Source organism: Bombina bombina, chromosome 5 (genome assembly GCF_027579735.1).
Source record: "Bombina bombina isolate aBomBom1 chromosome 5, aBomBom1.pri, whole genome shotgun sequence".
Classification (NCBI taxonomy): Eukaryota; Metazoa; Chordata; class Amphibia; order Anura; family Bombinatoridae; genus Bombina; species Bombina bombina.
The window spans coordinates 1,084,515,010-1,084,537,604 of NC_069503.1; the positions used below are offsets into that span (position 1 = coordinate 1,084,515,010).

Here is a 22,595-nt window from a genome sequence, read left to right on the forward strand (position 1 = left end):
AGACTATTACTGAACATGGCTTTCAAGTTTGTCAAAAGTATGGTTTACATGATAGACAATATCAAGCCTCCTTCATTTTTTGTGGTTCTTTTGAAACCAGCAAATGATAGAAGTTTTTTCTTTTTTTTTTACCTGTTTAAAATCTTGTGAATCAAGTTTTTGTTTTGTCCCTCCTCTAGGGCCAGTGGTTATATTCCAATGTTTTCATTATTTTGACAATTATGGCACCAAGCTCACCTTGCTTTGTAAAGATCCCTAGCAAAATTACCTGTAAAGATATGGAACACAAATTTGTAATATGCGAAGATCCTAATTCCTATCGTAACGTAATGAGTTTCTTTTTTAAACAAGACTTTCAAGAGAAAGGTAGAATGTAAAAATATTAGAGTGCCGACCAATAGTCCAACAAAACAAAGCTGAAATTGAAGAAGCCTTCACAGAACCTATATATATTCCCATATCATGCCAACTTATAAATACTTCAAGATCTGTTATTCAGAAGCTCATTGGAGGGTTTTCCCTCCATACAACACAACTAGTCAGAACTGACACAAATCCAGTAATGAATCTTGACCAATTCCAGCTCACAAATCATGTAACAAGATTTAAATCACCTTATCGGAAATTCCCTTTTTTTTAATCCAGTATTTAGTTGCAAAACAGTCAGTGCAAAAACTCAAGCTCTTAGTAATGAAACAAACCTAAGACAGAAAACCATTGAACTGGAGTGTGATTCTGTCCTTCCAGAAAAACTGTCTGAAAAGCAAGTCCTACTTAACCAGGGCAGAGCCAGAAGGTCAGCTTCATGCCTATTTGTTTTGAACCTTTAGATTACACTATACATTTAATCCGTTGATGGAAACCCATATAACAGACAAAAACTTTCAGTAGTCATTATTTCATGTATCGCAGTATTTGGTTACACTGAATTTTTCTCTGACCATCAGGGTCTCAGGACGTTTCTTGTCTGTGGAGTGTTCCGCTTACAGTTTGTTTTTGTTTTTTTGTGTAGATATTCTAGCACTAACCTACTTGTTCAACATAAATGAGATCAAGTGAATATGAAATAACAGGTATTCTAAATTCAAGAATGGTTACCAACATACCTCTTGCGTGGTTGCATGCTTGATCTCTATTCCAGAGTCCAAATAGGTCCTAGCTTTGCTAGGGTTATGTACAAGAGGAGGAGTTACTGTGAATAATTTTGTGAGTTTTCTACCTACTCTAGGAAGATACAAAGCTATTCAAAATATACGATGTTAGTTCAAGTTTGAAGCAACAGAATTATTGTAAGTATCAAATGTGTGTTCTTTATTTCTGAATTCTTTCTTTCCTTCATTGCAAGCAATTTTTTTAAATGGACGTAACCAAATGAATCTCACATTATCCTAAATTTTGCTATTAGTATATCGAATACCAATTTTTGTATTTGCCCCCTTAACTGTTTGCTTCAGTTTTTTATTATTATTATTTCAATGCAGGTACACATCCAAAATAGAGAAAATAGATTATGAGGAGGGGAAAATGTTGATCCATTTTGAACGATGGAGTAGCCGATATGACGAGTGGATACATTGGGACAGTAACCGTATCCGCCCTCTTGAGCAGCCTGCTTTGAGGAAAGAAGGTCTGAAGGATGATGAAGAGATCTTTGTAAGTGCATTACCTCATTTTGCACTTTTTTTCCTGTACAAAGCTATGCTATAAAATAAATGGTTTTGTTTAAAAAAAAAAAAAAAATTGTCATGATTTGTTCTTCTGATTTTATGTATTGTTTTCCAGTTTTGTTGTAGAATGTGCATAAATAAAATGTGTATCACAATGCACAAAATATGCCTTTTTTTAATTAGTTTATTTATTTATTATGATGATTCATTAATTATGAATGATTTAGATTCATGAGATCTTACCAGCAAGTATGAATGGGGAATATTTGCATGTGAGGCTACAATTGCTAATATTTTTTTGCCTCCAACACTTCTAACAGGCTGTCAATAGCAAAACCAATTAAAGGAACAGTCTACTCCAATTTTTTTTTTAAAAAAAGAACGATAACTCCTTTACTACCTATTCTCCAACACAACCAACGTTATTATATTACTATACTTTATAACCTTTTAACCTCTGAATTTCTACCTGTCTCTTAGCCACTACAGGCAGCCTCATTTTATAGCTTTTCACAGCAAGACACTGCTAGTTCATGTGTGCCAAATAGATAACATTGTGCTCACTACCATGGAGTTATTCATGAGTCAGCACTGATTGGATATAATCCAAGTCTGTCAAAAGAACTGAAATGAGGTGGGGGGGGGCAGTCTGCAGAGGCTTAGATACAAGGTAATCTCACAGGTAAAAAGTATATTAATATAACCGCGCTGGTTATGCAAAACTCGGGAATGGGTAATAAAGGGATTATCTATCCTTTTTAAACAATAACATTTTTGGAGAAGACTGTCCCTTTAACTCTTGCTAACATTTTAAACACTAGTATATTCTGGGGTGCTGTATGAAAGTGATACATCTGATAAACAAGTATATGTGTCCTATGATAACTTAAAGAAAAAGGGCCTGATGTTTTAAAGGTCTCTGGGCTGGCGAGACTATTTAAGAATTTTCCCCAGTACTTCTTCTTCCATGGTATAATTATCTAAAGCCACATTTTACCCAGGGTGTCTCGCTAATATTTCAATTTTATACGGGAAGGAGATGCATACATTACAAAAAGTGCGCAGCGAAAATCATAATTTTAAAAATCATACAAAACAAATAATTGAACCATTCACACAAATAAATTGTATTGTTAAAGGGATATGAAACCCTAAAATTGCGATTCAGACAGAGGATACCATTTTTAAAAATGTTCCAATTTACTTCTATTATCAAATTTGCTTGGTTCCTATTAAATTCTGCGTTAATGAGATACCTAGGTAGTTGCCTGGAGCACTACATTGCAGGAAATAGTGCTGCCATCTACTGTACTTGCAATTGGATAACATTTTTGCAAAACTGCTGCAATATAGTGTTCCAGAAATGGGCCAGCTCCTAAGCTTACTTCCCTGCTTTTCAACAAAAAGATATCAAGAGAACAAAGAAAAATCGATAATTTGTTTAAAATCGCATGCTCTATCTGAATCGTGAGAAAAAATTGGGTTTCATATCCCTTTAAGGTACATTAAAAAAACATAACAAAATTGTTTACCTAAAATCATACTTTTATCAAAAACATAAAATTTGTATGTAAATTAGGAATAAATCTTGTTTAAATTTGCACAGCATAAACTTAAGTAAACAGGATGTGGAAAAACGCACAGAAATGTGTACCTATAAGTACAAAATACAAAGCGTAATTGTTTGTTTTTTATCCTAAAATGGGCTGATTCATGGGCGTGTATGAAATTTGTCTCTCAAATCCAAGCTTCATTTTGTAAACATTTTCGCTCTACAAATCCTTCCCCCCCCCCCTTGTTTTTTGTGCAAATTAATAGGTTGTGAGCTTTTATTAAAATACCTCAAAATACTAATTATTTTGATAGGGAAACCTATGCATACAAAATAACAGCAAATTTAAGGTACAGTGCACTGAAAACCGTGTCATTTGATTGGTATTAGGTGTAATATTAAAGGTTAAACATATGCCGGGTTCTCCCTGTGTACTTTGTCTTCCACTGCAAATTTTCACGTAGTAGAGAGCTCTCATTATTTCTGTGGGAGACCGCTCGCTACTCACAGGGACATCCCATTTTCTTTGGTGACTGCACCAAGACTGTCCCAGTGAGGCTAAATGTGTGTTTTTCAAATTTTTTGCTTGATTAGGCCCTTAAAGAGCCAGTAAACCTAGCAAATAATGTTATATAATTCTGCACATAGTGCAGAATTCTATAACATTAGCTTAGCGCCAGATTTCTAAAGTGAAGGGTTAAATAGATATGTTGCAAAGAAAACAGAATGCCGCTCCTGGGTCTACTGAGCGGGTCTGTTTTCTTCTCCAAAGCGCATCGCGGGCATGCTGTCTAGACACAGAGCGGGGGATCGTGCTATTAAACACAATGTAGCTCAGTCTGGTAGCGGGAGCGAGCTACATTGAGTTTAATAGCGCGATCGGGCCGGCTGTGATTAGACAGCATGCTCAGATGCGCTTTGGAGAAGAAAACAGACCCGCTCAGTAGAGCCAGGAGCGGCGTTCTGTTTTCATTGCAGAATTATATAACATTATTTGCTAGGTTTACTGGCCCTTTAAAGAAATGTTTTACACACATAATTAACATATATTGCAGCATGCGAGATTTAAATAGTCTATAAATCATGCATTTTGTTTTTATAGTCAACAGTTTTAAAATGTAGGTTACTAAGTGTAGGTTTGTATACAAATCTTATACAAACTGTAGCTATATCCTGCTTCGATGTAAACCACAAAAAAAAGGAAGCACATTTATTCTTCAGACCCTTACGTTTTGTAATTTTGGTACAGTATCTTTGGCTAAGGACGCTCTGTATAATCTTCATACCTTTTTTATAGTACATTTTTAAAATTAAAAAAATTCTTCTATGTAAATATTCTGCTCTCTAGGTGCATTTGTGTTTTTGTTGACTGGAATACACTTGTTGCGTTGTGTTAATTGATGTAATAGCTGTTTTAAAAACATGTTGCATTTGGTGTTTATTCTTGTTTCCATCATACATGTTTTTAAGTTACCTTCGTTTACATACCAGTTCATACGTTTTGTATCAGGACTGCATCTCCTGTTTGTTTTTGTAATCATAAAATGATTTAATCAACCTGGTAATCCATAGATATCAGATTGTGTGTTTAGGTTCCTAAATAGAATATTATGGAGTTCTCTCTAAAGATAATCATTGTTGAAACTGCTGTATATGATGACATTTTTTTTGTACTTTTATTCAGGATGGATTTGATTTATATCTCAATTAAAATCACTAGCAGTAAGACTCAATTTAAATCATGGTTTTCTACATAAAGGTTTCATTTTTAGAATAATAACTTTTCAGATTATTTTTCCAGCTATGTCATACAATTACTGATTTGGTTATATACCATTAGAAATACATAGAACACTGAAATCAATAAAATAATTGGGAGGTGAACTATCTCCAGTTTAATTTGATTAACTTTTCAGCTGTACTTTATTGAAAGGAGAAAAAATGATTACCAGCTTTATTTAACTAAAACAATATCATTATATTTTATTTGTTATACTTGGCCCTCCCTCCTCACACTTGGGTCCTTGTGCAGATCTATTCCACTCCAAACTATTTTCTATTCATTGAGTTTCTTGAACTCTCACAGAATTGTTTCTATGTACATAGATTTGCAGGGGACCAATGGCATTACAGCGACAGTCGAGTCAAAATTTAAACTTTAAAGTGATTGTAAGCTTTAATGAATTAAAGCCCAGGATCAAAAAATCTTAAAAACAGTTTTCTTTAAATTCATTAAAGTTTCCAATGCTTATTTTTTTAAAAATACTTACCATTGCGTTATGGTAAAAATAACGCTGATCCTCGGCTGTCATCTCCTGCTGTATTTAGCACATTGATGATGATTCCGGCTTTCTCCAATTGTTTCGTGCCCCACGAGCTGGACGCCAAAGGGGGCGCACAACGATTGGAGGAAGCCTGTAAAAATAAGCATCTTTGTCAACTTAATTAAAGTACCCCTGTTTTTAAGATTTTTTGATCCTGGGCTTTAATTCATTAAAGTTTAAAATCACTTAAATAATTCAGATAGAACATGCAATGTTAAACAAATCCACCATTACTCCTCTTATCTAATTTGCTTTGTTCTTTTGGTGTCCATTGTTGAAAAGCATTCATAGGTAAGCTCAGAAGCTATGCTCTACTGTGAGCTGGCCGATTGTCATTGGCTCACCCAGTGTGTTTACCTAGCTCCCAGTAGAGAATTACTCTCCTTCAACAAATGATACCAAGAGAATAAAGCAAATTTGATAAAAGAAGTAAAAAATGTGAAATCTGAAACATGAAAGAAATATTTTGGGTTTATGTCCCTTTACGTTCTATTTCCTAACTCTGTATGTTAGCTTTTTTGTTGTGAAGAAGAGGCATGTTCTTTCTGCAGGCACAAATTCACAGTTTTGAGAACTACAAAAACAAGAATGCTAGACGTAAAAGTAATCTTACAGAAACCTCTGGGAGAGCATGATATTGTGAATATGGATTAATGGAATTAATTTACCAAAAAACGAATCATTACAGCCATAAATATAGAGAATCATGCTACATGAGTCCTTATTTCAGGATAAATAAAGTTTGGATTTAAATGTACATTAAAGGGACACTCAGGTCAACATTAAACTTTTATGATTTAGATAGAGCAGCAGTTTTAAACAACTTTACAATTTACTTCCATTATCTAAATATGCACAGTCTTTTTATATTTACACTTTTTGAGTCACCAGCTCCTTCTGAGCATGTGCAAGAATTCACAGACTATACGTATATGCATTTGTAATTGGCTGATGGGTGTCACATGGTACAGGGGGGAGTGGAAATAGACATAACTTTCAAATTTGTTAGAAAATAATCTACTACTCATTTCAAGCTATTGCATTGGTTTTTTTATCATGCATTTGTTGATTATGCAAATCTACTATATTTACTGGTCCTTTAAATAGAAACTATATTTAGATAGATTTTTAATTGAAACAGTATTTTATGTAAAAACATAATCCTATTTAAATATAATAATCTGATTTTTAAAAATTCAATCTAATTTTTTTTAAATTTATTTTATAAAATTGATTTTTATCCACCCTGCTTTTATGTATGAGGAGATGTGTGTATCATAACTCATGAGAACAAAGGCTGAACATTTGTTTAAATGCCTGAAAACGGTATACTATTATTACTTCTAGATTAAATCAAAACTGTCAATTCATTCTATCTAGTGTTATGGCAATTTGTATCAAAAAATCCATCTGAACCCATTATATTTATGGGGAAAATAAATGAATGTGCTCAGAGCGTACTTCTTTATCAGAAAGCAGTTGTCTATATTATGTGGGGTGTGATAGTGGTTCCAAAACCACTGTTATGTTTCCTAAATAGGTTGGAATTCCAATTGTAATTGATTTAAATTATAATAAAGTAGATGCTTAGAAATAAATTGTAATGAGGAAAGCTGAGTGATATATTTTTTTAAGAAGAATTGTTATATCCCCAAATAGGTGTGCTTGTATACATACTGTATGTGTGTATATACATGAAATATTTCTAATCATCTACAATTCACCTCTTTTTGAATAGAGTGTCGCCCGCATATAAATTATACACATAAATGTTAACACACATGATGTGTATATGTGGGCTGGGCTCTATTCAAAAAGAGGTGAATTGTAGGTGATTAGAGATCTTTCATTAGCTGTGCATTATAAAGAACCTGCAAGTAGAGTTGAGATAGCCTGGCACAATGCTTAGTTAATTCTGCATACAATTCACGAACCATTCTGCTATTTTAGGTGAATTATACAAAGCATTAACAATGCAATGTACAGTGCTTAGCTCTTGCAAGAGATAGTCACTGGTTTTGGGGTGTGTGTGTGTGTGTATGTATGTATGTATGTGTATATGTATGTATATATATATATATATATATATATATATATATATATATATATATATATATATATATATATATGTGTATATATATATATTTCTTTGATTTCTCAATTTGTAATTCTGGAATCTGATTTGAAAATGCTTACCTGCTTCACAATATGTTTCTTTCATGTAAGTGGCAAGAGTCCATGAGCTAGTGACGTATGGGGCATACAATTTTTTTGACGCGAAGTCGCGTTTGCTGTCATTTATTGCGACTTTCTTGACGCAAGCTTTTTTGGCGTGAAGTCGCATCATTTCACTTATTTAGCTTTGGCGCCAAAAGTTTTTTCTCTGCTTTTGCGCCTTTTTTGGCACCTACATTTGTATATTCAGTCTCTCCCTCTTTTGGTCTCTGCTCTCATTTTGATTCTTAGAGGGCTAGTTTGTTTGCTTTTGATTTTACTTTTGTTTAAAAGAATTTTATCATAAGCATTTTTTTCCCATTCCTAAAACTGCTATTTTGAGGAAAGCGGATATTTTGTTTTAAAAGTTATTTTTTCTTTTTTGTTACATTTTGCAAGATTTCTCAGACTGATCCTGCCTCAGATGTTACTGTAGGAACTAAGCTGCCTGAACACAATTCTACCAAAGCTAAGTGTGTATGTTGTAAATTAGCTGATCTTACTTCTTCAGCTCAAATATGTGGCACTTGTTATGAAAAAGTATTACATGCTGATAATGTTTCTATAAGTACAAATACATCTACTATTAAACCTTCACAGTCTAATGTATATAATATTACTGTAGCTATAAAGATTATATTGCTGCAGCCATAGAGAAGGCTATGACTGCTATTCCGCCTTCAAATACATGTAAAAGGTCTCTCCTAACTTCTCATAAATCTGATGAAGCTTGTATTGATCAACAGCATACTGAAGTATCTTCTGCTAATGAGGATTTCTCTGGTTCAGAGGATCCTAATTCAGAGACTGAAATTGATAAGTCAACCTTTCTTTTTAAGATTGAATATATTCGTTGTTTATTAAAGGAAGTATTTTTTACTTTGAGTATTGAGGAATCTAGTCCTCTTGATAACAAAAATAGCAAACGTTTGAATTCTGTTTTTAAAACGTCTGCGGTTACTCCTGAAGTTTTCCCTATTCCAGATGCTATTTCTCATATGTTTACTAAAGAATGGTCTAAACTTGGTGCTTCTTTTAACCCTTCTTCTATGTTTAAAAAGCTATATCCTTTACCTGTGGCTAATATAGAATTTTGGGAAAAAGTCCCTAAGGTTGATTGGGCTATATTTACTCTTGCCAAACGTACTACTATTCCTATGGAAGATAGTAGTACTACTTTTAAGGATTCTTTAGATAGGAAGATTGAATCTTATCTTAGAAAAGCATATTTACAAACTGACTATATTCTTAGAGCTGCTATTTCTATGGCTGATGTTGCTGCTGATTCAACTTTATGGTTAGACAGTTTGGCTCAACAGTTAATAGATCATTAGTTGTCTAGCATTGTTCTTTTACTTAAACATGCTAATCATTTCATTTGTGATGCTATATTTGATGTCATTAAGATTGATATTAAATCTGTCTTTAGCTATTTTTACTAGAAGAGCTTTATGGCTTAAAACCTTGGAATGCTGGTATGGTGTCTAAATCTAGATTACTATCCTTATCATTTCAGGGTAGTGATTTATTTGGTTCTCAATTGGATTCTATCATTTCCACTATCACTGGGGGAAAGGGTGTTTTTCTGACTCAAGATAAGAAATCCAAGGGTAAATTTAAAGCACCCATTCGTTTTCATTCATTTCGTCAGAATAGAGTACAAAAGACTTCTCCTTCCCCTAAGGCCTCTGGCTCTAATTGGAGCCTTATAAAAAAACAAATCCAGTCCCCTAAGACTGCATGAAGGTATGGCCCTGAAACCAGTTCTACTGGTGGGGGGCAGATTGAAATTATTTCAAGACATTTGGAAAGTATCTGTTCAAAATCATTGGATTCAGAATATTGTTTCTCAGGGGTATCGAATAGGTTTCAGAATAAGACCTCCCCTGGGAAGATTCATTCTTTCTCATGTTCCAACAAACCCTGTGAAGGCTCAGGCTTTCCAAAAGTGTGTTTCAGACCTAGAGCTTTCAGGGGTAATTGTTCCAGTTCCTCTGCAGAAACAGGGTTTGGTTTTTTTATTCAAATCTATTCATTGTCCCAAAGAAAGAAGATTCGTTCAGACCAATTCTGGATTTGACATTTTTAAATTGTTTTGTAAGAGTCCCATCTTTCAAAATGGTGACTATAAAGTACTATTCTGCCTTTTGTTCAGCAAGGTAATTTCATGTCCACAATAGACTTACAGGATGCTTATCTTCACATTCCATTTCATCCAGACCACTATCGTATTCAGAGATTCTCTTTTCTAGACAAGCATTACCAATTTGTTGCTCTTCCGTTTGGCCTAGCGACAGCTCCAAGAATCTTTTTGAAGGTTCTCAGTGCCTTTCTATCTGTAATCAGAGAGCAGGGTATTGTGGTGTTTCCTTATTTGGACGATATCTTGGTACTTACTCAATATTTTCATTTAGCAGAACCTCACACCAAACAACTAGTGTGGTTTCTTCAAAAACATGGTTGGAGGATCAATTTACAAAAGAGTTTCTTGATTCCTCAGACAAGGGTCACCTTTTTAGGTTTCCAGATAGATTCAGTGTCCATGACTCTTTCTCTGACAGACAAGAGATGGATGAAGTTAGTTTTAGCTTGTCTAAACCTTCATTCTCTATCATTCCCTTCAGTGGCTATATGCATGGAAGTTTTAGGTCTCCTGACTGCAGCATCAGACGCTATCCCCTTTGCTCGTTTTCATAAAAGGCCTCTACAGCTTTACATGTTGCACCAATGGTGCAGGGATTATACTCAGATATCACAACTGATATACTTAAATCCCAACACTTAACTCTCTCTGACTTGGTGGTTAGACCATCACCTTATTGTCCAAGGGGCCTCATTTGTTCGTCCCACTTGGACTGTGATCACAATAGATGCAAGTCTCACTGGTTGGGGAGCTGTCTGGGGGTCTCTGACTGCACAAGGGGTTTGGTATTCTCAAGAGGCGAGGTTGCCAATCAATATTTTAGAACTCTGTGCTATTTTCAGAGCTCTTTAGATGTGGCCTCTATTGAAGAGAGAACTTTACATTTGTTTTCAAACAGAATATGTCACAACAGTGGCATATGTCAATCATCAAAAAGGAACTCTCAGTCCTTCAGCGATGAAGGAAGTATCTCGGATGCTTTCTTGGGCAGAATCCAACTATTGTCAAGTTATTGCGATTCATATCCCAGGTGTAGACAATTGGGAAGCTGATTATTTCAGCCGTCAGACGTTACATCCAGGGTAGTGGTCTCTCCATCCATATGTGTTTTTTTCATTTTGTACAGATGTGGGATCTTCTAGAAATAAATCTGATGGCCTCCTGTCTAAACCAGAAGCTTCCCAGATACCGGTCCAGGGATACTCAGGCGGAGATGGTGGATGCCTTAGCTGTTTCTTGGTTTTACCAACCTGCTTGTATTTTTCCGCCTCTGGTTCTTCTTCCAAGGGTGATCTCCAAGATCATAATAGAACAATCTCATGGCCTCACAGGTTTTTGTATGCGGATCTTGTCCGCATGTCCAGTTGCCAGCCTTGGCCACTTCCAAATTTCTGCTCTTTCATAGAAAGATTGCTAAACTTCCTGAGCTTCACTGTTTTGTTCAGACTTTGATTCGTATCAAACCTGTTATTAAATCTATTTCTCCTCCTTGGAGTCTCTATTTGGTTTTAAAGATTTTACAGGTTTTTCCTTTTGAGCCTATGCATTCTCTAGATATTAAATTGCTTTCTTGGAAAGTATTATTTCTTTTGGCTATCTCTTCTGCTAGAATAGTTTCCAAATTGTCTGCTCTCTCTCTTGTGAGTATCCTTCTCTGATTTCTCCATCAAGATAAAGCTGTTTTGCGGACTTAATTTGAATTGTAACAACATCAATACGGAAATTGTGTTCCTTCTTTGTGTCCTAATCCTAAGAATACTCTTGAAAGATCTTTACATTCTTTGGATGTGGTAAGAACTTTGAAATATTATGTTAAGGCTACTAAAGATTTCAGAAAGCCTCTGCCATTTCTTTGGCATCTTGGTTGAAACTTTTGATTCACAAAGCTTATTTGGAGGTGGGGCAGTCTACACCTCAGAGAATTACAGCTCATTCTACTAGATCAGTTGGCACTTCCTGGGCTTTTAAGAATGAAGCTTCAGTTGATCAAATTTGCAAAGCAGCAACTTTAGTCTTCTTTGCATACTTTTACTAAATTTTACCATTTTCATGTGTTTGCTTCTTCGGAAGCAGCCTTTGATAGAAAGGTTCTTCAGGCAGTTGTCTCAGTTTGATTCTAATGCCTTTGATTTGAGTTTTTTTTTCTACATTTTTAAGAAAACTTAATTTTTTGGGGGGATTTAATTTCTACGGATTTAGCTGTTATTTTATCCCTCCCTCTCTAGTGACTCGTGGATTTCCACATCTTGGGTATTATATTCCATACGCCACTAGCTCATGGACTGTTGCCACTTACATGAAAGAAAACATAATTTATGTAAGAATTTTACTGATAAATTTATTTCTTTCATAGTGGCAAGAGTTCATGAGACCCACCCTATTTTTTTGTGGTTTTGATTTTTTTGTATAAAGCACTTTATTTTTTCCAGTTCCTCTTTTTATATGCTTTTTACTCCTTTTTTTTTTTTTTTTTTTTTTTTTTTAAACACCTCACTTTTTGGCTACACGTTAAACTAAGGTATATATGAGGTGGGAGGTGTTTTTATAGGCATTTTGAGGTTTGGGAAACTTTGCCCACTCCTGGTAGGAATATATATCCCATACGTCACTAGCTCATGGACTCTTGCCACTATGAAATAAATACATTTATCAGGTAAGTTCTTACATAAATTATGTTTTTGTAATTGAATTCCAAATAAATAATCAATTAAATATTTCAATGTTGTTTTAATTATTTAGTATACCTGCTGAATCATTGTTTCCACCATTTTATATTTAGAATGTACATTTTATTATTATTATTTTATATTTTTTTTAGCAGGACTTCAGGGAAGGAGATGAAGTGCTGGCTCGTTGGACTGATTGTCGATATTACCCTGCTAAGATAGAAACCATAAATAAGGAGGGTATGTGCTCTTCTGTACGGTCTATTACATTTTATTGTAATACTTTTTTTAAAAAATTATTTTAGATTTATAAATAAACATTATTGGTTGTGAGAGTTAATAAATATAGTGTTGTGCTACTATACTGATCCGTTGTTACTAAGGCGTTCTAGCTTGTAATAAAAATTAGAGCATCATAGTTTTACATCCACCATAAAATCACATAGTAGAGCAGCAAAGTAAGATTTTTCTGCTACATTGTATGCAAAAGATTAATCTGTAAGCTTATTTAAGAAACAACTTTACTTTATTTTAAACACAGTAAAGAGAATAAATAATGTACATGTTATGTAGACCAGTGGTTCTCACCTCAAGGCCCGGTAAAGTTTAGCTGGACATGTCCAGGGCCCGGTAGATTTTATATATATATATATATATATATATAGTAAGCAGCAGGGATTTGCCCTATCAGTTCAGTGTGGGTTTAGTGGGGGCCCTGGAGTGTGGGGGTCCTGCCGAGGGTCTGTCGCTGTGAGGATCATGGAGTGTGAGGTCTGACCCTGGAGGTTGGGGGCCCTTTCTTTGGCCCTTAATGTTGGGGTTCCTGGCTCTGGAGGTTGATGGGCTTGTTTGGGTTAGGGCAGGGAGGCTACCATGTTCATTTGCATAAATTTGAATACATTTGGGTCAGTGTGAGACAGTTTTCCTGTGGCCTTGATTGGTCTCAGTCTGCCCCTTGTGTGCAGTGGAGTAAGAATGTGCAGTGGGGGCATGACAGGTCAGGGCCCACCAGCAGGGCTATCACGGCCCGGTACTGGGCCACGGCCCGGCTGTTGAGAAACCAGGGTATTGTTTAGAAGCTAGTTGACCCACCATATAAAATGCTGTACATATAACAAATGTTTATATATGTTGTTTATGTTTATAATAACCATACATTTTTGTGTTATAGTAGTATTGATTTGTGCTGTTTGTGTGTGTATATGTATATATATATATATATATATATATATATATTCCCTGTTTACCACAGGCTCTTGATAGTTTAGTTTTATTTTTGTCTGAGGAAGACTATTGTTCCTTGAAACATCACACAAATTTTTTTTTTTCGTTTTTCAAATCTAGTGAGTACAAGCCTTACTCAATTTTAATGTTTAAATTTCTTGCTGTGTTAGCAAGAGCACACACACTCTCACACTCTCTCTCTCTCAGACTAGTAGGGCATAAGGATTTTTTTACTATACTTCAGAGTGAAAGGACTAGTAACTAGTGATTTTTCTTTCATATGATGGTGAGAGTGCATGAGCCTAACATGTGGGATTGATTGAGGCAAAGAACCCCAAACAACAACAGTTTTTAAGCCCTCCCACCTCCCCTACTCAGTTTTGTTCTTTGTGCCCAGGAGGAAGTTGAAGATTAGAGATGTTCCTGTTTCTACGTTGATAGGGGTTCTGATACCTATGTGTGAGCCATTACCCCTCTAGTTTACTGTCTCTAGACAGTATGTTCTAGTCAGAGAGCCCTCTGGTGTGCCTTTTACTCCTTGGCATGTCTGGAGTTGAACCTGGAACCTCCATTCTCTGGCCATTTGCCTTTCCTCTTGAGCGACTGGAGGGCCTAGGTTCTGTGTGTGAATTGCTGAATCCTACAGCCTGCACTGTCTGGCACTCTAGCTCTACCTGCCTGCCAGCTGCAGGTAGTTACCTAATCAGCAGCATTTAAAAGGCTGTTTCCTGTCTTTACCTGTGCATTGAATCTTGTTTTCTGGGTGTGCTATACTTTTGTTGATGGAATTCCTTTTGCTGACCCTTACATCTCTGGACTAGTCTTTTGTTTGCTGCCTGCTTTGACCACTGGACTACCACTGACCTTTTGCTTGCCTGATGATTTGGTTCTTTTTGCCAGCATGTTTTCTGACGATCCTTGTTTAGTGATAATACAGTTGTATGCAAAAGTTTAGGCACCCCTGACAATTTCCATGATTTTCATTTATAAATAATTAGGTGTTTGGATCAGCAATTTCATTTTGATCTATCAAATAACTAAAGGACACAGTAATATTTCAGTGAAATTAGGTTTATTGGATTAACAGAAAATGTGCAATATGCTTCCAAACGAAATTAGTCGGTTGCATAAATTTGGGCACCCTTGTCATTTTGTTGATTTAAATATCTGTAACTACCTAGCACTGATTAATTAGAACACACAATTGGTTTGATTAGCCCATTAAGCCTTGAATTTCCTAGACAGGTGCAACCAATCATGAGAAAAGGTATTTAAGGTGGCTAATTGCAAATTGTTGTTATCTTTGACTCTCCTCTAGAGAGTGGCAACATGGGGGCCTCAAAACAACTCTCAAATGACCTGAAAACAAAAATTGTTCATCATTATGGTTTAGGTGTCCACTGTGAGGAACATAGTGAGGAAATGGAAGATCACAGGCACAGTTCTTGTTAAGGCCAGAAGTGGCAGGCCAAGTAAAAAAATATCGGAGAAGCAAAGGATGGTGAGAATGGTCAAAAACAGCCCACAGACCACCTCCAAAGACCTACAACATTATCTTGCTGCAGATGGTGTCACTGTACATTGTTTAACAATTTAACGCACTTTTCACAACAGTTGCTTGAGGTATGCAAACGCACAGTTGGACAAGCCAGCTTCATTTTGGAAGAAGGTGCTGTGGACTGATGAAACAAAGATTGAGTTATTTGGTCAAAACAAGGGGCGTTATGCATGGTGGCAAAAGAACACAGCATTCCAAGACAAACACTTGCTACCCACAGTAAAATTTGGTGGATGTTCCATCATGCTGTGGGGCTGTTTAGCCAGTGCGGGTACTGGGCATCTTGTTAAAGTTGAGGGTCACATGGATTCCACTCTATATCAGCAGATACTTGAGAATAATGTTGAGGAATCAGTCATAAAGTTGAAGTTACCCAAAACACTGCTCAAAATCTACTCTGGCATTTATGCAGAGGAACAAATACAATGGCCATCCCAGTCCCCAGACCTGAATATCATTGAAAATCTGTAGGGTGATTTGAAGCGGCTATCATTGAAAATCTGTAGGGTGATTTGAAGCGGTATTGGTCCAAAATACCTTCATCCAGAATCCAGACACTCATTACCGGCTATAGGAAGCGTGTAGAGGCTGTTATTTCTGCTAAAGAAGGCTCTACTAAATATTGATGCAATATTTCTGTTGGGGTGCACAAATTTGTCAGGGTTTTTTCCCTGCTTTGTTTGCCATGTGCTGATGGCAGCCATTTAACTCGCCTCTCTTGCTGACTCTGGTGCATAGTGTGTGATGCTGCTCATTTCATGCATGCCCTTTTATGGCCAGACTGGTGTACATCATCCATGCGAGACAGGTTGCAGTCTCAGAATTGTGATGTCATTACTTATTATTTAAAGGGCCTCTGTTCAGTATGCTTTGCCCTTGCGTTGTCTCAGACCTGTTTGTGAGAGTTCCAGTTCTGGTGTATTACCTGGCTGTCTGATGTCCCTCCTGGTTCCTGATCCCTGGCTTGTTCCTGACTCTGCTGTTCTCCGTGTTCCTGATTTTGGCTCGTCTGACTACCAGCTCTGGTTTTGTCTCCTGGCTTGTTATTTGACTTGTGGACATTTTATTATTTTTTGCTATTAATAAAGGTGTGATTATTTTTACATAGTCACCCAGGCTCTTGTTGACTCCGGTGCTTTTGTATCAAAGCATTCCATTCCTGTATTGCCTCGGTCCGTTCCGCTTGCTATTGAGGCCATTGATGGCAGGCCCCTTGAGCCCGCAGTTGTTACTCACGAGACTGCTCCGTTATCCATGGCTGTTGGCGCTCTCCATTTTGAAATCCTCCAGTTCCAGGTGATTAATTCTCCGCATTTTCCTGTTGTTTTGGGTTATCCCTGGCTCCAAAAGCACAATCCCAGTCTCGACTGGCACAGGTCCGAAAGTTTGTCGTGGTCTCCGCAATGTATTTCCACTTGTCCTCGGAAACCAGTTAAAGTCTTGTGCACTTCTTCGGTATCTCAATTGCCAGAGGAGTACCGAGAGTTCCTAGACGTTTTTGACAAGGTGCGTGCCGGAACGTTGCCTCCTCACCGGTCTTACGATTGTGTCATAGACCTGCAAGCCGGAGCCATTCCTCCTCGGGCCGGGTTTACCCTCTGTCTTTTGCGGAGAATTGTGATATGGAGGACTATGTTGCCGATACTCTGTCGCGGGGATCATCCGCAAATCCTGCTCTCCTGCAGGGGCTGGCTTCTTCTTTGTGAAGAAAAAGAGTGGCAAGTTAAGACCATGCATCGATTATAGGGATCTTAATCATCTCACCATTAAGAATGCTTACCCTATTCCACTCAGTACGGAACTCTTTGACCGCCTCAAGCGAGCTACGGTCTTTTCTAAACTTGATTTGAGAGGAGCGTACAATCTTGTTAGGATCAAGGAGGTCCACGAATGGAGAACAGCATTTTTTACCAGGAGCGGACATTATGAGTATCTTGTAATGCCCTTTGGCCTATGTAATACTCCTGCTGTTTTCCAGGAATTTATTAATGATGTCCTACAAGATATGTTGCAACAGTGTGTTGTGGTATATTTAGACGACATCCTCATACACTCACCCACACTTGAGGCTTATCGTTCTGATGTTACATGGGTTCTTCAAAAACTACGTGAGAACGGCCTGTTTTGTAAACTCGAGAAATGTTCCATCAGACTCAAGTAACCTTCCTAGGTTATGTAATCTCCGTTGCAGGGTTCTCCATGGATCCTGAAAAGTTGTCTGCAGTTCTGCAGTGGCCTCACCCAGTTGGTCTTTGGTCTATTCAACGTTTTTTGGGGTTCGCCAATTACTATAGAAAGTTTATTAAAAACTTTTCTTCCTTGGTCAAACCTATCACAGACATGACCCGTAAAGAGAATGATCTACTCCATTGGTCACCTACTGCCATTAAGGCCTTTGATAGTCTTAAGACTGCCTTTGCTGTCGCTCCACTGACTCATCCTAACCCAGCCCTGCCTTTCGTTCTTGAGGTCGATGCGTCTAAGACTGGAGTAGGTGCCCTCTTGTCTCAACGTCCTACGCCTGACGGTTCCTTGCATACGTGCAGTTTCTTCTCTAAGAAATTGTCTCCAGCGGAGTGCAATTATGAAATCGGTGACAGGGAATTACTGGCCATAATTTTGGCACCCAATTAATGGAGGCATCTTCTCGAGGGTACTAGTGTACCAGTGCTCATTCTTACTGATCACAAGAATTTAACTTATCTATCTGAAGCAAAACGTTTGTCGCCCTGACAGGCTAGATGGGCGCTATTTTTGTCTCTGATTAATTTTGTGGTCTCCTACCTGCTTGGTAGTAAGAATGTTAGGGCTGATGCCCTCTCTCGACAATTTTCGCCTCTGTCCAAGGAGGAGTCTGTACCTACTCCAGTTATACCTCCTGACCATATTTTGGCTACCATACTTACTAATTTGACTTCTCCCTTGGGGGAGGAGATCCTGGCTGCACAAACCAATGCACCTCCTGAGAAACCTAGTGGTAAGTGTTTTATTCCTGAGAATCTTCAAACTAAACTTTTGCACACTTACCACTATCCTAAAGCCGCAAGTCACCCAGGCAAGAACCAAATGATTTGGTCTGTCACTCGACAATTCTGGTGGCCAGGTCTTTGTTCTTATGTTGCTGTATATGTTGTCTCCTGCTCAGTTTGTGCACAGAATAAGACTCCTTGATGTCTTCCTGTGGGTCTTCTTCAACCTATTGCTTATGGTGAGCGTCCTTGGACGCATCTTTCCATGGACTTCATTGTCGAGCTCCCTGTTTCCAATGGCAATACTGTTATCCTTATGGTGGTTGACCGTTTTTCTAAAATGTCACATTGCATTCCCTTGAAGTAGCTGCCTACCGCTCAGGAGCTTGCTTCAATTTTTGCCCGGGAGGTCTTTCGTTTACATGGGTTACCCAAGGAGATAGTGTCGGACTGGGGTAGCCAGTTTGTCTCCAGATTTTGGCGTTCTTTTTGTGCTCAAATGGGGATCCAGCTTTCTTTCTCCTCGGCGTATCACCCTCAATCCAATGGGGCTGCGGAACGGTCTAATCAAGCTCTGGAACAGTTCCTCCGTGGCTATGTCTCAGATCACCACAATAATTGGTCTGAACTGTTACCTTGGGCAGCGTTTGCTCGTAATAGTGCTATTAATGCTTCCTCCAAGTTATCCCCGTTCATGGTGAATTATGGGTTTCAACCATCCTTGTTGCCGATTCATTCATGTCTCAGGGTATTCCGGCTTTGGAGGAGCATGTCCGGCAACTCCGTTCCACGTGGGTGCAGATTCAGGATTGCCTTCATCGTTCAATACAGCGTGAAAAGTTCCAGACTGGTCGTAGACGTCTGCCCGCGTCTTCCTACCAGGTTGGTGACATGGTTTGGCTATTCTCCTGCAACTTGAACCTTTGTGTCTTCCAATAAACTGGCTCCCCGTTATGTTGGTCCTTTACGAATACTCAGACGGCTCAATCCTGTAGCCTACACTCTTGACCTTCCTCCTGCAATGCGCATCTCCAATGTTTTTCAAGTCTCCCTCTTGAAACCATTGGTTTGTAATAGGTTTACCACTGTGTTGCCTCATCCTCGTCCTATCTTTGTTGATAACCATGAAGAATATGAGGTCAGCAGCATGATTGACTCTCGTATGTCCAGGGGCTGCGTACAGTATTTGGTTCATTGGAGGGGTTACGGTACGGAGGAGCGTTCATGGGTTCCTTCTTCTGATGTTCATGCTCCCGCCCTCCTCTGTGCCTTCCATGCCCGTTTCCCCAATAAGCCTTTTGTCCTCCTGCGGGGGAGGGGTTGTTGAGGGGAGGGTACTGTCAGGTTTTTTTTCCCTGCTTTGTTTGCCATGTGCTGCTGTCAGCCATTTAACTCACCTCTCTTGCTGACTCTTGGTGCACAGTGTGTGATGCTGCTCTTTTCCTGCATGCCCTTTTATGGCTAGACTTGTGTACATTATCCATGTGAGACAGGTTGCAGTCTCAGAATTGTGATGTCATCACTTATTATTTAAAGGGCCTCTGTTCAGTATGCTTTGCCCTTGCATTGTCTCAGACCGGTTTGTGAGAGTTCCAGTTCCTGTGTATTAGCTGGCTGTCTGACGTCCCTCCTCGTTCCTTTTCCCTGGCTTGTTCTTGACTCTGCTGTTCTCCTTGTTTCTGATTTTGGCTCGTCTGACTACTCTCTTTGGCTCCTGACTCGGCTTGTCTTACTACCAGCTCTGGTTTTGACTCCTGGCTTGTTATTTGACTTGTGGACTTTTTATTATTTTTTGCTATTAATAAAGGTGTGATTATTTTTGCACTTCTCGTCTGTCTGATTGATGGCACCCTGTCATTTATGCACCTGTCTAATATCGTTTTGATGCATATTGCACATTTTCTGTTAATCCAATAAACCTCATTTAACTACTGAATTATTACTTTGTCCTTCAGCTATTTGATAGATGAAAATGAAATTGCTGATCGAAACACCCAATTATTTATAAATTAAAATCATGGAAATTGTCAGGGGTGCCTAAACTTTTGCATGCAACTGTATCTATATCTTCCTGTTCTGGTTCTGATCCGGCTAATTGACTTCTCCTTCTCCACTCCTGCCTCTGGGTCCTCGTGCTATTGTTTTTGGCTGTGGGATTTCTTTCGCCTCTGTCCAGGATTGTTTTAAAAGGTGATCTCTTCAAAGGCCGTGACAGTTCTTATGGGACTTCAGCCTTAACCCCTCTTAAGTTGTCGCTGGGACTTGTCCCTTAGCCTCATCCTGCTAGGCTCACTGTGTACTTCTCTGATATATCCTCTGCTATTACCTTCACAGCAGTGGATGGGCTCCTATGCAGGTAAGATCAGTGGACATATCAGGTAAGTGAATTGCACTCGTATAGTCCACAGACTATTTGTAGATTCACTGCTTTGTACAGGATAGCCAGGGGACTCGGGTTTCACCTTCAGAAACATTTATTGTTTTACAGGGTGATGGGACATAATGTGCTTATAAACTTCAGTATAAGGGCTTGTGGACTCTCAGTTGTTTTCCTACTACTTCAGGGGCTCATTTTTTTTACTGCTTGAAAACTTTTTATTTTTGAGCGTATGTCTCTTTAAATTCTCCAACACCGGCAAAGATTACTATTTCAGTCAGCGGTTCTTGCTAGGCTGCATCCTCTCAGCAGGGACATTGTGAAAGTTAGTTTTGGGCTTTTTTTTTAATTTTATACACTGTAAGCACTGGTTACAGACACTGCTCAGTGTTGATAATATAGTGCACTGCTTGCTATCTCCCCCCCCCCCCCCCGGAGTCTGGTGACCTTTTCTTTAATATAGGAGAGTCCACAAGCTTTTATGTATGGGATATACATTCCTACCAGGAGGAGGCAAAGTTTCCCAAACCTCAAAAGCCTATAAATTTCCCACCCACCTTACACATACCTTATTTTATAACTTTGCCTCTTTAGAAGGTGGTTGAAGTGTGATGTGCTTATCTTCTTCTTTGAAAAGTGCTTCAGAGCATATTGAAGCCCAGTTCCCCTCAGAGTACTGTGCTTGTCAGAGGGAAGTAAAGGGAGTACCATGTTTTCGCCTCAAGAGAAATCTTTTCATGGGCTCTCTGTAACTTTGGTTGCAGGGAATCATCTTCTGCCTGCCTTTACAGATTGACGTTATATTCCTATTACATTACCTTTGTTTATATGTTTCAGTAGTGGGTTGGCTATCTGCTATTAGTGGACGAGTGTCTAAGAGGAAGTTTGTTTAAATTTTTTATCAGACACTTGCAAGCTATATATTGGGCAATTTTCATTAAAGTTGTTTTTTTTTATTTATGCGTTATATGAGAGCCCTGGGACAGGCACTATTCCCCTCTATACATTACTATGTCTAGGCTATATGTTTATTTTTTTTTTCTTCTGATGATATTGGAAAACATGAGCGCTTTTATGGGAACGCTTAGTTTATATTAAGATTGGCAGATTTTCTTACCGCGCAGTGTTGCCGGTATTATGCAATGAGTTTTTTTTTTTTTTTTTTTTTTTTTTTTTTTTAATATAGAATGCAGGGCTTCCAGCCATCTAAATGCAACAGTGAGAAGATGAGGAGCTTTGTAGCATTTTGTAACTTCTCTTGCCTGTCAGTTATACAGGAGGGGGTGAGTACCTTAATACAGCAAGATTTCCTGGGGATTAACCATTACAGTAAGGGCATCACACTATGATTAGACTAGCAATCCGTTTATTTTATTTAGTTTTGTTTCATTTTGAGAAAAAGTGTGTTGTCTTCTTTAAACTCCTAGCATTGCTATACAGCATGGACATTGCTTAACCAATAGAGAAGAAGGTGTGTGTTTAAATTCTGCACCTGTTACAATGGCACTGAGCCTATGATTAAGGCTGTCAGGACGGAATGCGTTAGACGTGCCTGGCATGTCCATGCTTGATTTTATTGAATAATTAATGTGAGCCAAGAAGTTTTTAAAGATTGTTTGAAATAAAACTTATATTTTTTAGCAGCTCCGGCCTTTTCTTATTTATTATTGCTCTCTCATCGCCTTTAAGATTATATCAGTGTTGATTGTAAACTTTAGTCTTTTCATCTGTTCACAGTTCTTTATTTATTGAACTGCTACAATCTGATAATAATACATAGGTTTCTTTTTGATACACATACTATGTTTTTATAGTTACTAATGGGTTTCAGGTGAATCAATTAAACCTCTTAGACAAAGGGTTTGGATTAGTTTGTTATATCATGTGATGGGGGTGGGGTT

General features: G+C 37.9%; 1 protein-coding gene across 4 annotated transcripts in view; it reads left to right on the forward strand.

Annotated features, from left to right (window-relative positions):
- The window catches only part of PHF20L1 (PHD finger protein 20 like 1), a 584,626-nt gene that overhangs the window by 86,658 nt on the left and 475,373 nt on the right, over window positions 1-22,595 (forward strand). The window contains exons 3-4 of one of the 4 annotated variants that reach the window (XM_053715368.1): window positions 1,482-1,653; window positions 12,719-12,806. In XM_053715368.1, the coding sequence (XP_053571343.1) occupies window positions 1,482-1,653; window positions 12,719-12,806 (260 nt within the window). The remainder of the gene's footprint in view (window positions 1-1,481; window positions 1,654-12,718; window positions 12,807-22,595) is intronic. The other 3 variants (XM_053715369.1, XM_053715370.1, XM_053715371.1) reach the window with 3 other exon arrangements.